Source organism: Homalodisca vitripennis, chromosome X (genome assembly GCF_021130785.1).
Source record: "Homalodisca vitripennis isolate AUS2020 chromosome X, UT_GWSS_2.1, whole genome shotgun sequence".
Lineage (NCBI taxonomy): Eukaryota > Metazoa > Arthropoda > Insecta > Hemiptera > Cicadellidae > Homalodisca > Homalodisca vitripennis.
Window position 1 is genome coordinate 40,457,048 of NC_060215.1, and position 17,953 is coordinate 40,475,000.

At 32.4% G+C, this 17,953-nt stretch overlaps 1 protein-coding gene across 2 annotated transcripts in view; it reads left to right on the plus strand.

The window, feature by feature from the left end:
* The window catches only part of LOC124368951 (alkylglycerol monooxygenase-like), a 101,451-nt gene that overhangs the window by 24,236 nt on the left and 59,262 nt on the right, over nucleotides 1-17,953 (plus strand). For both annotated transcript variants that reach the window (XM_046826518.1, XM_046826517.1), the window contains exon 3: nucleotides 17,712-17,839. In XM_046826518.1, coding sequence (XP_046682474.1) covers nucleotides 17,712-17,839 — 128 coding nt within the window. The remainder of the gene's footprint in view (nucleotides 1-17,711; nucleotides 17,840-17,953) is intronic.

Here is a 17,953-nt window from a genome sequence, read left to right on the forward strand (position 1 = left end):
CCTCAAATACGTTACTTAGAATCGACTCAAACCAAGACCATTGCGTCCGTGTAATACTTTAGGAGATTCCAAAGTGATATTTGCTGGTCAAGAAATCTCTTCTACATTGCGAAAAACCTGATAAATGGTCAACTACATACATCGCAGACTTAAGGGCATCAAAAAATTTAACTTGTGTCCTGAGAAAACCTCGACCTTTTCCAAAGTATATCCTATTGGTTGGTGCAAATAGGTTATTCTATAAACGTTGCCAACTTATTTCTTGGTGTTTTAGAAGAGAGTTGTAAGAATATTCTTCCCGAGAGCAGTAGGAGCACTGTTGGTTCATCTTGCATCATAATGTATCAACGAGAACATCTCCCAGAACAAAATACTTTTGTGTTTTTAAATAAAATTCGAAAAAAATCTAAAACCTTGTCTTTTCAAGCAGCGATAAACAAATTCTATATTATCTACTGAATCGATAACATGTGCTCTAATTTACTCTTTTGGAGGAAATTACTGAATTCTCTGTAAATGCACATTGGGAGTTTGTCCTACAAATACTGCTTGACTTGAAACACCTCCAAACTTTCAAACTCTATTAATTTTGTAACAACTTAATTAGTGAGGGTCATACATTTAGATGAGGCCCAAAAACAAAATAATAGTAGAAGAGAAAGGTTTCAAACTCAAATCGGATATGTGTAAAATAAATAAAACATTTTGCTTGCTTTTCACTTGTGTGGCTGCGGTGGTCTAATACTTTTACCCGTTTATAGTGTAATTGTGTACTTATATTCAGAAAAAAAACCATATTAACAAGCCTACTAGTCTCATTCAATAATTGAATTTTTTTTGTTTAATTTATACTTTTTGCATGTAATAAACCATTAAAAACTTTTCATAAACATATTGAATAAGTTCTTTTAATCTGATGTATAGGTTGCGATCACAGTTTGTTCCATTATTTAATATCTACTACTAGTTTATGTTTAGAATAGAAGGATTTCCATTAAGCACCATAACAATGTTTTTACAATGTTGTAAATTATGATAATCTATATACTAAAGCAATAATCTGTTTCGTTTCGTGGAAATGTGATAAGCCACTCGAATTTTACAGAAAGAAATAATATATATATATATATATATATATATATATATATATATATATCGTAATTTGCAGAGAGCCTCTTATTAGGCCTGAAGCAAATTAAATTTATAAATTTAATTTTTATTTAAAAAGGTGTCGTATTTTTACAGTGGTGGTGTTAAACACAACTTTTACCACCTAAAGTGTATATTAAGGTGTTTTAAACACTCAGCCTCGTACGCCACTTGACTATTTTAATAACAAACGATTAAAAAAATTCAGCGTTTTAAGTTTAATGAATTCAGAGATAATGTTTCACAATCTAAGTCAGTGAGTACAATGATAAGCGACTCATTCATTCAATATCCATATTTAGCATTCATATGATAATTCTGTTATAGATAGACAGTATCTATACAGATGACCCCTAATATAGATAGACCAGTAGATTATTAACTATAGTTCGGGTCTGGCCGATGGCTGATAATAGACGGCGATACTATAAGCCATGTTATCTGTAGTCTTTGTGGCTGTCTGACCCTAAATACATGATTAGAGAGTCATATGGTTCAAATAGTTCAGTTTTTAAAATTAAACTTTCCTGCTAGTATTAATTGTGGCGTAGTTATGTATTTGGGGCAATGTTCGCCTGTATAAGTGGTATATCTAGTGCTTTCATGCAATTTAAAATGTAGTGGACGAGAAAAATGTGGAATTTTGAGTGCCACTCTTATGCAACATTCCACAAACACAGAGGGGTGTAAAAATTCATGTGTGGCGAACTATGCAACCACGAGTTTAAATCTTACCCTGCCATTTACATGCAAATCGGTATCCCATTATGTAATTACTGAAATTGTTAATAAAAAACAATTTACATAAACTGCATCCGACATTTAATGTAAATAAGATCTCTCTGTTCCCATTTTATGTAATTTATGGCCATCCATTTAATGTAATAACCTAATTAAATACTGTGTTATTTACAGATTACCCACATATCATATTCACCTCAGTTATATTTACGTATATTAATACCATATTATTACAAATACTCTACTGAAACTATTAAAAATACAATAAAATAATTAACATAGTAATTTTCTAAAGTTTCTAATTTTCTTTAAAACATAGTGTTGACGTTTTCGACTAAACACACCCAATAATCATAGGTAATAATCTGAGGAATAATATATTTTAGAAAGTTATTAAAATTCTTATTGAACAAATTGAATAGTGATGAAAAATTGAAAAAACTAGATGTTTATGTACAGAATATAAACAATATAAAATAAATACTTACCAATCGTATTACTTTAAGTTTAACTGTCGAAATAAATAAAAAAATGCAATAAAAACGTTGAATTGATATTAGGAAAAAGTAATAATACTGATATACATTTGTTTTCAAAATGTATATAAATGTTATGTAGATAGTAAATCATAAGTAAGATTCAGTAACATAAAATAAATCAATTTACACATTTTATTTCAAGGGCAGTGTTTAATTATTGACTTGGATTAGAAACCTGTAATACATGACTTATTTGTCACTCCTACACAGAATGGGGCATAGATATATGTATAACACTTCGATATAAGTTAACACAATGATATAGTTACTACAAAAAGCTTAGGTTCTAAAGTAAAAAGGCTTACTCCTAAACTAATAAAAAAACCTGTTTATAATTTTCAAACTCGATTTACTCATGGTTATTATTAATTAATTGTAGATTAACCTTATTATGAGCTTTTTAGATACAATCTTGTGACATTGAAACGGAGTAACATTATTGGGCGAACTAAAATACATTGGTCCGGTTGATAAAATACTCTCAACTATTTTAAGTGGGCTGTCCCTAAAAGAGATAGTTAGAGATAGCGGAAGTTCTAATCCTGACTGAACCTGAACTATTTTTCACTTTATCCACCTTTATTGAACTGAACCGACTTTTCCCTGTACTCTGCTTCTTTAATTTTCCACACAGATCTGTAATCTTCCAGAGACATGGAAAGCAAAGCTAAAACGAGTAAGACTCTCTTTCTATGCTAACATAAAGAAATAGAAAATTCATTGAAAACTGCCTGATTTTATTATCTTTACTTACAAATCTGTTTAGTTCAGAACTCTTCAAAACATTATTCAAAAGTTCTAGATACTGCTTTGATAACTGTTACCATCATTCTAACATTAATTAAAAACCACGTGACGTATAACAAATATCTGGAAACAGTGAATGCAGTTTTTTATGAAAGAGTAACTGGCTTTCGTAATATCCACTCGTACTTTGAATGGTAATTACTTGTTGTCTCTAGAAATAACCTTTAACATTATCCTCCGACTTGAGAGGTCAGGCTGATATTATTGTGATCTGTTCTAATAGACATCCTAAAATTCATCTTATTACGTTCTTATGAATCCTTTCGTTTTTTAATTTTGACTCACCCAATTCATAGGGTTAAACAAATCCGGTCGAGATACCTGTAGCAGAACGCAATTCAAACCATAATTTAATAAAGTGTATTTTGTGAGCTTCTTTTAATTCGGACGTGTTTCAATTTCGGAACTAGATGAATTTTTTCTCGACTTTTATACTTTGCCCAGAACTGTGAAATTTTAAGTTCCTATTATTAAGAGCGTTCTTCATAATTCCGAATCAGCAAAATAGTGTAGTTTTCCATCTCTATTGTGTAATAACATGGGTTGAAATCAACCACACGGACCAAAATCTCAGCAAATCTAAAACTATTTTAGATTTGCTGAGATTTTAATTTTTGCCCCCGCCCCTCTATTTTAGGAGGGGCTTGTAGTAGTATAAACAGAAAGCATATCGAGTGTAATCTTAGTGATCCAGTAGATATCAGCTTTATATTATTAGAATACGTAACAACTGCAAAAGGATAAATGCAGGTCTTATAATGTGAACCACCAAGATTAAAAATAAAAAAAAAACAATGTTGCGCTCACACTTGAAAAACTAAGTAAAGGGGATTTTGGGGCAAACCAAAAATTTTAAACCTGAAGCCCCATCAAGTGACCCTAATTTTGTAGTCCCTGAAAAAAGAAAACTAACATCCAAAATCAGAGTTTCCATTTTAAGACAGTTCAAAACGGCGGCAAATTGAAAGTTTTAGAAGTCAGAAGTAACTATTTATAACCTAGTTATAATAGCCTTTTGGAGCTGCTAAAATTTATAAATTTTAAGCACCACTCAGTAACTTCTCACTTTTAAGGTATTCATGAAAAGCTACAAACTTAAGAAAGTAGGGATTTCCTTGTAACTCTTGAATAGATGAAAATCAATACAAGCCATAAAGATCATCTTTTACACGAGCTGAACGAAGGTGACTTCGATTAAAGGTTACAATATTGTCAAGAATTGATGAATAAAACTGATAACCAGACACTTAATTTAAATGATATTGTGTATAATGACGAAGCAGCCTTCATGCTTAACGGGGAGGTTAATAGACACAATTATCGTCTCTGGAGTGATGTCAATCCTTGAACACCACATTAAACATCCTAAAAATTTAACGTTTGGCTAGGTGTGATGGGAGGACGAGTTATTGGACCATTCTTCTTCATTGATCTATACTTAAATATGCTATAACAACAGATAATTTCAGCAATCCAGGCATGTAGAGGTGATTTTGAACAAGCTTGGTTCCATTAAGACGGAACACCTCCACATTTATAGCGGACAAGTTCACCACTACTTACCAGATGTTTTCCGAAATCGATGGATAGTTAAACGACGGTTTATTGAGTGAAGTTTAAAATATCAACAATTTAAGAATGATTCTGTCCAGTAAAGTCTAATCACAACTCTAAACGTCAGTAATGAATGTGTAAATTAGTAGAAGTCTCATAACAAAGCATGTTATTTTGTTCCCCTGGCTTTGAGGTTCAAATTTAAATCCGAGTTGATTGGTTATCCCGCCAAAAATCTGTCGGTTGTTCAATATGAGGTGCTTTTAATTTACTCACGAATATTGTTTAGTAATACGAATACATTACTATATATACGAATCACCGGTTTTATGTTATCCTACATTAAATTTAGTTATCCTTTTTTAGTCTTATTATTGTGTTGTTTAATTGGTCTGTATGTTGAAATACAATAACACTGGAGTCACCCTACTTTGTAAAACAAATGTGTGGAACGAATTGCGTGAAGACGTTTAAAAATTACCTAATTAACGGAAAATGTCCGAGTAATATTTGTATCTCCGTTTGTTATCACAGAACGTCATATTGTCCCTGTTATCACTAATTAAACATGTTATTCCCTTATCATGACCTCAACCTTGGGATAATTCGCTCTGTTATGCTTCTGACTAACTCTGTCGTAGAACACTTGTATACATTAAAGTTTGCAGCCATTAAAACAACACATTCAAACAAGTTTGTTAAGGATGATATTTATGGACTCATATGACATACATTTAGGACATACAATGTGCACTAGCAAATAGTTGAGACAGATCATGATTTAGATCAAAGATATACTTAAATGAATAATGTAAATGAGGTTTTCTGGCTACAGTGTAAAAGAAACAGCCATGTATGAGGACTTTATAGACCAATAAGCGCATTTTCCAAGCTAAAGGAACATCTGTAAAAACTTGAGTCGTTATTATTAATCTACACAATAAATATATAGAATCAATATTCCAAATTATATATTAAACGTATTTCTATTACATTACATTTTAGACTTGCGTTTTTAAATTAATGTTAGCAAGTCCTTTATACTAAACTGGTTTTGTGTGCTTCATGAAAAATATACTATTGAATGATGTTGCAAATATACGGTCATAAGACCGTACATACGGTCTCTTTTCTTATTGTACCTATCAAATTATTTTCTCATTTTATTTTATACTTTGACTAAGAATTGTACATTTTAACATAAATCTTTAACAATGACTCGAAATAAAATAATAAAAACATTTTAATTTTAAGTTTAAATGTGTATATTTTGACGTAAATACTGATTGAGTATAATAGATATTTTATATAATTAATACATAACAATAATTCTCTAATACAATTGTTTAATGAATATTACTCGTAGTAAGTTACACAACGGGGTTAAGAATACAAAACCACCTTTTCAACCTTGTGGACCAATTTCCATTACCTACATAAATGTACGCATTTTTTACTGCAACACCGTACGTAATGTATTACGATTTCACAAAAAACTTAATACAATTCAAGACTTAAAGTGGTCAACAATTCCATATTTAGATTGAAATGAAGGAATTTAGCTTAAGAGTTACATTTGTATGGCCAATTAGGATATAGATTGAAGTAAATAAAATTACTTTTTAAACTCTCCAACTTTTTCGGCCTAAAACAGATTATCTAATTGCGATATCATGAATTGAATTGAATTTTAAATCCAATGCCTAACGCAAATGTTTATGTATTATATGCCTTACTTCAAACAATAACATAGTTTATACGTAACAAATATACAAATTCTAGTCAATATTGCAAGACAAAATATGAATCCTTAGTCCACGTTTAACTAAATCTGAGTTTTCACAATTTTGGAAAACACTACGATTTTTGAGTTGAAATTTTCGAAAGATTTAATAATACCGTAAAATAATTTATATTGAATGTTATCAATCCATTGCGGCTTATTAGTAGGCAATGTAGTGAAACTATAGTTCGATTTGAAAACAATGAAACCCGATCTATAGGTTGACTTCTGTCTCTCAATACAATGGTATTTTATGTGCAGTCTTGGTACTTGGTGCAAAAGCATGTTCTTAGTAAGGCTTTGTGGCGAGATGCACTTGATAACAACGACATAGATAACATTGTTAGGACTTCATTTCACATTCTACAGCGCAATAAAAGATCTACTAAGCTATAAAAGTCACAAGATACAAATTGTCAAGTTGCCAATGCACAAGGTTGGCTTTTGTTTGTTTGTTTGTTGTGGTTTGAACGCCCAATCGAAAATTCGTAAAAATGAAGTTTTACTGAATTTAACACAATAAACCGAATGTTACTGAATGTATAAAAATCTTTCTACATATATTGCTGATTGGAAACTGTAAAGTAGCAGATTGGCATTTTCCCTTGCTGCTTGTTGAAAACTGTTTAATCAGGCTCTAATGTTCGGTTGTAGTAACTTGTTAATATTTGTATTAGAAATTAATGTAACATCAACCTAAAGAGTTTCGTAAATAAAAAGGTCCGTGCAATCCTATGTGAATAACGAAAACATACTAACGCTTATTGAGTTATTAGTATAACATTTCGGTTGAAGATAAATTACATTATAAAAGAATTCTATACACAGTATTTATTAACACGTAATATTAAAGCGTTGTGTGCTAATCCTAACGTTACATTGTAAACATACTTCTATGAACACTTTTAACGTCAAATCTGGCACGCATCCATCCTACAATTTTTTAAACTATGAACCTATTACTAATAATAATAACAAACAACCTTGTAAGGTTTCACATTATTGGTCTAATTTTGCCAGAGATATTACCCGTAACAATTACAAATCATATTTAACTTCCCGTATAAGTATTTTGTTAACAAGGCTTTTTATGTGTTCAAACTCAACAAAAAATTATTAAGTTGACATATGAACTCCGTATTTCAACGTTCCAAATATTTAAATATTTATGATAAAACATTAAATAAACAACACAAACAAAAATATTGTAACAATACTGTTAATTTAGTTTAAATATGTTAATGTGATAAAGTTAGTTTTTCAGGATTAAAGTCACTTTAAAAATTCATTTTCAAAAAATATTTTTTCTACCTATGCTCTGGAAATAACTGAAATCAACTTAATTGCTATAAAATGTAATCACTTTAAAACATAAGCTATTTACTAATACAGTAATAATGCGAAACTGTTAATATATTTGGCCAGACGCATTGTAAAGTTGAATAGGTAGATTTGTATGAAATATATCTAACAAGTCTTGGTTCAGGCAATCTTTAATTGAAATAAAATTTGGATACGTATATTAGTGTTACTGTAACGTCACACAGCCTCAAAATGAATAACCCTTCACCCCCGCTTGGCACCCCCGCACCCTACGTAGCCCCTACACATATTGAAACGAGGACCAAAGTTGGGCGGATCTAACAAGTTCTTAACCCCAATTGAACTGAGTTGATCTCTCCCCGATATTGCGGTGGGCTGGTTGGGCCATCGAGAGCTATATCAACCTTCACTGATACACTGTGGGAATATTAGGAGCCTTCCTGGAATATTTGATGAGTAATAAACATATTGCGTATACAAACCACAGATAATGTAATTATAAGTGTAACGTACAAGTACAATTAAATAAATGACGACTAACTTTAAATACTTGTGTTCTTCGAGATTTTTGTGTTTTTCCAAAAAACTTCCTGTTTTAAAGAGGTAATCTTTGACGTAACTAAGAACGTTGAATGTACTGATATTTAAGATTGTTTGAAATCTTTAAACTCATAATGACTTCTAGAAACGTTATTAAGGCATTCTTGAAGAATGTTTTAAGGCTTCTCAGAAATGGAATAGATAGAGTATTCCTATAGTTAATCATTCGTGTTATTACGTTTACGTTTTGATACCAACTAATACCAAATTATAGCCATACATTTTTATCTGTTGCAACAATTATCTATTAACATTCTACAATAAAACATCATATACCACTAGATAAATTAATTACCTGGTGGAAGTAAGAAAAGTGTACCGTATTCATGAAATTTAAATTCTTCAAACTATACTAACATAAATTGAATATATATGATATATTAATTACAATATTTACATACCAGGTAGTCTGTGCCTACGTCTTAGTACATAATTCAGTGGAATTTCTGAGGTCAGATACGAATATATTTTGCCAGGATAAAATAGCTGTTGAAACAAAATATTGGTTCCAAAACCGACACTTGTGGTATACCCTGATTTACGCAACTATTGAAATTGAGACTGAAAAGACGCACGTGTTATTCATTCCTTATTACACGCAGTTGTAACCACGGGTGTTGACTTACGGGAATATCTAATGAATTTCCTCTTGCGTCGACTTTGTTCCAAGTGCGTGTCATAAAAGACTGCTGTAACGTACAATATAAATTTAAACACTTCAAATAGGGGCATTAAAATATAAAATCATTTTAAAATGACCATGGTATTAAGGGTTGCACTTAACCTGGTTGCAAATATCTAAGGCAGAATAAAATGCGAGACAAGACCTCATGCTCAGATAAGATTTTTTGAGAAAAATAATCAATTTATTTCTGTACCTCTGGCAACAAACAACTCTCATCCCAGATGGCAAATTTTCGTTACTGTACGTGATCTGAAGCTCAAGCCCGGAACTGTTCATCACATTGTTTTGTTTAGATTCGAGATTAGATTGCTTAAGTCGAGAATGGAAACCGGGTCTGTGAGTTGATAAGGTGAAACCCTAACCAGTTATCTACTAGAGTGGCTGATTTTATGTGTACAGCAGTCGTTAACGTTCACGTACCTCCGATAAAGGAAGAGGGAGAAGAGGAAATACAGCGAGTATAATAATTCAGACAGGACCTGTGACATCTCGATTATTTAAACCAACAAAAGGAATATTAAAATTCAAATTTCGAGGATAAGGACAATCAATCCTTTCAATAACAGTTTTGGATAATAAAGTCAATATGCTTTAGATTTGCATAGCTCAATATAAAATCTCTAACACCACCAAGAGGGACATTTTAAACCAAAATGCCAATCTTTTTTCCTTGCCAATCCTAAATCCTTGCCATCGTTTTTAATAAACCTCTAAATATTGGAGTTAAACAAGGTATTAAAAGGAAAGTTCAAGAGTCCCTTTTGAATCGGTTACCTTCAATGGAAAAAATTGGTAAAAGTCTATCATGAAATTAACTATTACCACTAACTATAACTAAATTAACTATAAATTTGGAGTGTAATGCATGGTTGGTCCTGAAAGCAATGAAGCCCCTGGAACAAGTTTCTTTAAAGTTATAAAATACCCCGAGTATTATTAATAAAGATGAACAATTATCGCGGTAAACTGTATTTAGAGAAAACATTGTTTTAACATGTTCATACATTTATATTAAAAACCAACGTTGATAGTTCAGAAAGAATGTTAATCGATTTAAAAAAATATTTAAATCAAACAACATCTACATTCAGAAAAATTTTCGAATAGAACCTCATAACAAAATCAAGTCAACAAAACCTCAATTATGAATTTCCGCCAGATGTACAGGTTACATATATGTATTCTGGTTTGATAGCTAAAATCTGTGGTCATAGTCCTTTGCTGCTCTTCAGCCAAGCAAAATGGCTATACATGTAATTTGTATTCAGCAGAAGTTGGAGAGCGTGGTCTTCCAGAAAAGTCTTTCCACGCGTCCTGAAGTTTTGTCAATGAATTCCTGAGGATCAATCTCTTAGCACGATGTCCTTTCCTGAGGATGTCAATCTGTTAAGCAGTACTGGAATGCACTTGCTGTGACTGAGATGGTCAGAAGCTGGTCTCTTAGGGGGAGCTTTGGATCCGTAAATCCTTTAAACCTTCCAAGTCGTGGTCGCATGGCCTGGGCTACATTACTTGGATGAGGTGATCCAACCGGAGAGCGTGTCCACAGATCCACAGTCTCACATACAATTTTGATTTGCTCCTGAAATGAGTGGTTTCGATATTTTACTACTTCTGTACTAATTTTATTATTAACTCTTTCTTTCATGTAACATGTGCAGTACACATGGTTAGAAGTTTAATTTCTTTCGAAATGTTCAACTTTTCACCAAGAAATATTTTTGTCTGGTCCACGTGTGGTGTTACATTATAAAAACACACTAAATGAGACTAGCTAAACAATAAAATTTGTAATACATATCACAGCTAGTGTAATATAGTGTTGTAAGCTTATTTTAATAAATCTGTCAATGAATTCAGTGTAAATTAGTTTGTTTACTTGCCTGCCCTCCATAATGTCTTGGGATAAAATTCTAAAAGTTTGAATCTTTACAATTTATATATGCCACAAGTGTAAAACACTGTAAAATATTTACAGTTATTTATAAGATATAAGTGATAAACAAGATCTCACAGTCACCTGCAGGCAATTCCTAACTCTACAATATTTGCATACGATCATATCAAAAGGCACAAAGTACATTTCAGTTATGATGTATTATCAACATGATTAATAGAGGAAAACTAGTTAAAAAGGTTAAACATTAATTAAATTTGCAGTTGAAAATAGTTGGCACGTCAACAACCACATAAAACACTCAATGTTAATACTCCTTCAACTGATATTTTATAACAGCAATCAATGTCCAAATAGAAACTGAATATCGGTAATCGTTTATCTCCGGGATTTACATTCTAAGGCCATCTTTGTAACCTTTGAACTCCCTCAGCTCTTTTTATGCTGTTATATGGTTTTATAATTAATATTTGCCTGTGATTTATTATCGCTTCCGTCATTGAACTAATCAATAAGGACGCGACAACCTATCAATGGCTTCCCGATTACCTTTCTGTAATAAATCATTCTAGATTACTCAAATTGGATTCCTCTTCCGCCATTTTAACTTGAAAGGGTATATTTATATTTATTTTAAGAAATTCAATTGTTTTATGATGAAAGTTTTATTATCGTTGTATATGTTACGTTAGCGGCTAATAATCTACATGGACAGATCAATTCGTCGAAAGTTAATGTAAGATCGTTCAAAGCAAATTATCAAGTAAGTACATAATATATTTAATCTGAAAATCTAGTCAACCTTAAAGTAGAAACATCTTTCAGACAGAGTTACACTTAGGCCAATCAATTGTCTTTTAGAATCAGAGTTTGGAATAGAAAATTAAGAAAATGTTTGAAGGTACTTGGTTACTAAAATGATTTTATTTTGACCTGGTCATACTTTTTACATTGGTCTTTTCTGTACTGGAGCATTTGTTTACTATATACGTTGTTTACGATTTTATTTCACTGTTTTTATTTAATCTTTCTGTTACTCAAAACTGACTTCAAAAGTTAAAAATGTAGATTCTAGACATGCATTACGTGTCAATAGGACATTGTTCTGTACATTTTACATTGCCCCAAGACACTTTTAAATATTTATGTGAAAGTTTCAGGACATATTCACTGGAGTACGCAAAATATATTTAAAATTTAGCAACAACTAAATCATCATTTTATGCTAAAAAAGTGTTACATAGGCAGTGCACGTCCATCTTAGCTACATAGAAATATGGTACTCTGTGAGGAGTACCGTGAAACAAAGGAGTCTTTAACCTTTTGTTCTCTTTCTTAGGAATAATTCGAACCGATAAACGTAATTAAACAAATGATGATTATTATTAAATTAATTTTGAAACAAGAATTATAGAATTTGTTTAGTTTCTGGTAAAGTTTTCGTGCTTTTGTGATCTTTGTATTATTTTATAAATTACTAAAACCATATTTGAACTAGGTAATCGGAATTTCCTTGAACTGTATAGTAAAAAATTATTATTTTTAGATTCTCAGTGTCAACGGAACGGCAATGTCTAAGTAGAAAATTACAATGCAGTTAGAATCACAATTTACAGTACAGCAAGCATGTTTTCATTCAACAAAACATTTTTTCTCGCGGAGATCGGAATGATGAGAGGATGAAAGCGCTGCCCTACTCCCCAGCAAGTACGGAGCATGCGTGCGGCTCACATCACACGGCCATTAGACGACGCATGCGCACAGCTACTCAGACTGTGCTCGACCTTGTGTACATGCAGCGCTTCTGGCGGAAGAGTGACCACAGCGACCTTAACCTTCCGGTCAGTGACTGGCTCAGTTACGTAAAGGAGGCTTGGCACCCCACCCCCTTCCACCTGCCGCCTCTTTCTCCTACAGACACACTTTGGACTCCGATACGTCATAGTCATCCACCGTTAGTTGGTGATAACGTAACACGCTAACAGGTTTTATTCGGTCTGAATCCACAACTGAATCTTTTCTTTTTAGTTCTGTGAATAGCAAACGAAGCCATTTCCAGAGACCAATACTAATTGGTTCGATGGATCCCTGTTATGTCTCGCAATGACTCTTATCAAATTGTATAACTTACTAAGTTCGCACCTTAGTTCAAGTTAGTTTATTGTATAAATAAATTCAAGTTTATTTCACTTTGTACTCCGATACGTCATAGTCATCCTACCGTTAGTTGGGGATAACGTAACACGTGTAAGACGCTAACAGGTTTTATTAGGTCTGAATATTTTCTGTTTAGTTCTGTGAATAGTAAAAGAAGCCATTTCCAGAGACCAATACTAATTGTTTCATGGATCTCTGTTATTTCTCTCAACGGCTCTTACGATTTAATTTTTAAATGAGCATTATCACAGAAGTCAATAATAAGTAAGTATAAACGACACACGTAGTTTAAAGTTTATTTCACTTCAACCATTGGAAGGTTTCCTCTTTTCCTCGAACTTGACTGGGTGCATCTTGTACTAAGTATCTCAGAGGCGTTAGTATTACACATACACGGAATAGCATTTGGTGCTAAATAAATAACACGACAAAGTTTCAAATTTAATTTAGGTCTTCCGATTTTTATAACTATTTTGGGAATATGTTACTGAAAATCGGACTGCTGTCGTCACTTGTTGTATAGAGCTACACTTTCGACCATGATTATTCCATTTCCAACTCCAGGTGTTAATTATGCGTGACAGTTTGTGTAGCCTACTACAGGAAAAGTGTAAAATTAACCATGCTTCTTATCGTACTTATTAAAACTAATTACTTCATTGTTTCTAACGGCCCAGTACGATAAAGCAATCATCAACAGTAAATTATAAGCTAAACGCCAAGTATTTACGATGAGTGGAGTATGAATACAATAACGCAAAGATACCGCCTCGAGTATCATCGATCAAACTGACTGCGAGATCTAGCAGACAATAAACTCTGACCAAATTTGAACGGTTGCGAAGAAGAGGAAATGACCTTTTCCAACGGTTGAGTTTCTTATGCCTGAGGAATGTTTTTGCTAGAATCCAATTACATGTTATAAGCGTTTTCTGTTGTCGTTTTCGATGCCGGTACCAAATTTAGCATCGATTGGCTGTGGTCTCGCCAGATAATAAGTAACCGGAAAATGCTTCGCTGGAGCAGGAAGACTCCCTGCCTGCAGAAGGCTCGCTGGGAGCATTTTATTAAACAGATTTAAATATCTTTCAAGGTAATAAATAAGGGCAAGATATCTCATAGCAATTATAGGCTTTAAAACTAAGTATTCCCTCTCTCAATTTATATACATTAAATTAAATTATCAAATAACTTGTTTAGTTGCTTAGAATTACATTCTAAAAAAATTTCATTTTATTTTCAGTGTAACAATAGCCCAAATTTTGAATATTTACCTACTTTATAGTCAGTAAAAATTTTCAAATATGGACACCTTCAGACGTCTTTCTTTATATGTTATAACCTTAATGCGGGGTAAATAACCAAATACTCGTCTTGTAAAATTCGCAGTCTGTGAAATGAACAACCTCGCGTTTCACATGAGAATATCAATAGTATAGGCTTTAATTGGAGTTATTTTCAGGCAACCCAAAATTTATTTAGCTTAAAAAATTATATATGAATAATAGCAGAATTAAATAATATATTATCAATTGTTTTCCATGTTCTAATAGTGAGTTCACAATTTCCCTTCTCGAGTCGAGTAGTATTTTTGGAAAAAACTAGGAAAATGTTTCATGCATCTCTACACAGCACGATTTGGCATGAGTCCTCCAGAACCTCCAATTTATCAAATAACCGTAATTTACTAAATAAAAATATTTATGCAAGGGAACAAACATAACAAGTCAAGCGGTACAAGTCTAAAACTTTGGGTTTGAAGCCTACCACCAATTTTGAAACTAAGCCATTCATCAATTATATGAAATGAATTATATGTAAGGGTTTTAACCTTACATGGGAAGTTTAATTGTGTGCTAGAATCACTACTCACTGTTACTTAAAGATAAATTGGACTATGTAAAAAGAAATAACCTTCCTTGTCAACTAGTACAACAAATAAACCGCATGAGCTATGACATACAGTGTGTCCACAAAGTCATGTCACACTTTTAAATAACTTTATTTCCATAAGTATATATAACACAAGAATGAGATTAACATTGGATTAAATAGTTCTTTAAACAGTTTTACGCCAGTATCAATTTAATCACAGCTCTGATTCGTTACTTTCAATGTTCAATATACGAACGTTATGATGATGAAAAGTTCTAAATATTTGAAATGTGTACAATTTTAATCCAGTACCCTTTAATGCAGAATAACGTCAGAGTCATAACTCTTAATTTGTCATCAGGCTTCAAACCATGCAATATTTCAGGTTTAGAACGATTAAATTGACGTATTTTCTTAAAAACTTTATAAACTTTAGACTTAGCGATATCCAACTCACACCAACTTTTTGGGATTTCTTACAAAACTGCTTTGAATGTTCTCGACAGTTTAATCTCCCATTTTTAGTCTACGTCCAGATTTTGTCCAATAAGCTGTCTGTTTCCTTAAACTCCTCATCGATGTCTGTCACAGGGATTTTCATGAAATACTCTACACTACTCAAGTTGCACTGAACTCATACAGTTAAACTTAGCTAGCCACAGAATACACTAAACTTTTATTTACAAAATAGCCATGATGACTGTTTTCGTAAGAACGTTAGCCACACATTACTAGATGACCATACCTGGTAACTTAACTAATGAAAACAAAACTTAATAAACAGCTGTTTTAATTTACATCTATTTTATAGACCTTCGATCCATAATAGATCAGCTATAAATAGTCAAAAGTGTTACATGACTTTGTGAACACATTATACATTTCTTATAGTGAATGATTACATAACGTACATTATTAATTCAATAACAACATATTGATACTCGCACATTGCACTAAATATGGTTTGAATACCTTATACCAACGTTTGCTATTGTCCATGTAATGGTCAGTCCATGTGAGCTGAAATAGGAAATTCCAGCTACGGTCTTTGCGGCCTTAATACATATAGCATTCTACAGAAGTAGACGTTCACCTATCACCTGAAAAAACGCGAGTTGTAATAAATGTTTTTTTTCATAATTTTATAATTTAAGAGGTTTATTAATTTCAATTTTGTTAATTACTAGTGACAAAACAAATTGTTAGAGCTTTTATCAGTAACCGCACTACTTCACTGATAAAGCATACGAGAGTGTGTAACATTAGAATAACAAAAAATATAAATTCAAACTAATTTTTTAAAATGGTTTATTGAAACATTCCACTCCAAAGCTGTCAATTTTTAATTTTAAAATGTGGAATACAAGGAATTACCATAATTATTGTTCTATTACAATATTTGATGTTTAATTTTGGTGGTTGTGAATAACTTTGAAAGATTTATCTAGTCAGTTAATATAATGATAATCAGAGAAGACAAGTTATCACTTGTTTTTCATGTTCTACCGAAGTTGCGTGCGAAAACACTAGGCTCATCATATTTCTTACTCCGAAACAAAATACATAAGGCAGTGGTGGTTTTTACCTATTAGCTATAAATGCAGAAGCAAAAGTGTATAAAATTTTACTGAATTAATAAGGCAACCTTCTAAAAGGTTCAGTCGTAAATTAAAAACACATTTTCAAAAATAATGAGCAGCCTAGAATCGATCCAACAGTGCTTGAAGAGAAAAATTCAGAGTAAATTTTTTAAAGTAAAGCGATTTACACTATCTCGTGCACTGTCTATCTACAAGAGGGATAAATAATTGGGGTTTTGCATGAATTCTAATTAGTTTACCATGATATGGATAATATAATAATTTTAGCAAGTAGATGTGATGGTGGCAATAGAAATTGTGAAGTGCAATACTTAAGAAAATATAATGTTTGCCATTTTAAACGTGCAATATTATTTCTAAAGTAACTATACAGTTACTTTCTAAACAATATTGCTGGAAGGAGGTTTGGGATGAATTAGTCCTAATCCATTTATAGAGGTACAGTGTTGTCTTTAATTATGAAGTATCCGGCAACGCTCCCGACCTATGGGCCTCGTGGGAGCGAACCTGTCGTCAGTCTTCTCAGTGGATTCCTTCAGATTTATGCTCATTCCAAAATTCTCTGTCCTACCGACGGAACACAGCTCTGTACCACAATTTCTTTATAAACTCCGTATAGCATTATTCACCTCTCAATTTTGTAAAAACCTCTTTAGGATAGGTTGTTTAACCCTACACGAGTTCTTATCTGGATTGATAATAACATCTAAACAACGGGGAAAATCTAAACACATGTCTTTTATTTAGGAGTACCAACTGTCTGTTTTATGTGCATCAAGGCTCAAACGTGGGTCAAGAAGTTTTGGGCGGAAAATCAAATGGTATATTTCAATGTTTAATGTAGTTTCAGAGAGTTTCAACATAGATGTGACGATGGGGCGTCGAAACCAAATTTCAAGCAATCCTTACTGGATGGTTGAAGTGTGACTAATGGGTTATGTTTCTTGTTCTGAAACAAAATTATCCATTCACATAAGTTACAAACTTTTGATGTTTTCAGGCATGGCCTTATTTCTTGTTGTTCATCCTCCTGGAGAACGTGATCCTGTGGGTGGAGAGGAAACCGCTCATGAGAGTCAACGACGGCCTAACCTCTCTGGCACACGCTCTCTTCCAGGAATCTGGCAGGTTAGACGATTACCTTCAACGTAATTTACAGTATATAGACAGCTTTACAATGAAGTAGCATGATTTAAAATGTCTCTTAAAGATCGGTATTCGGTTGAGTTGATTTGTATGAAT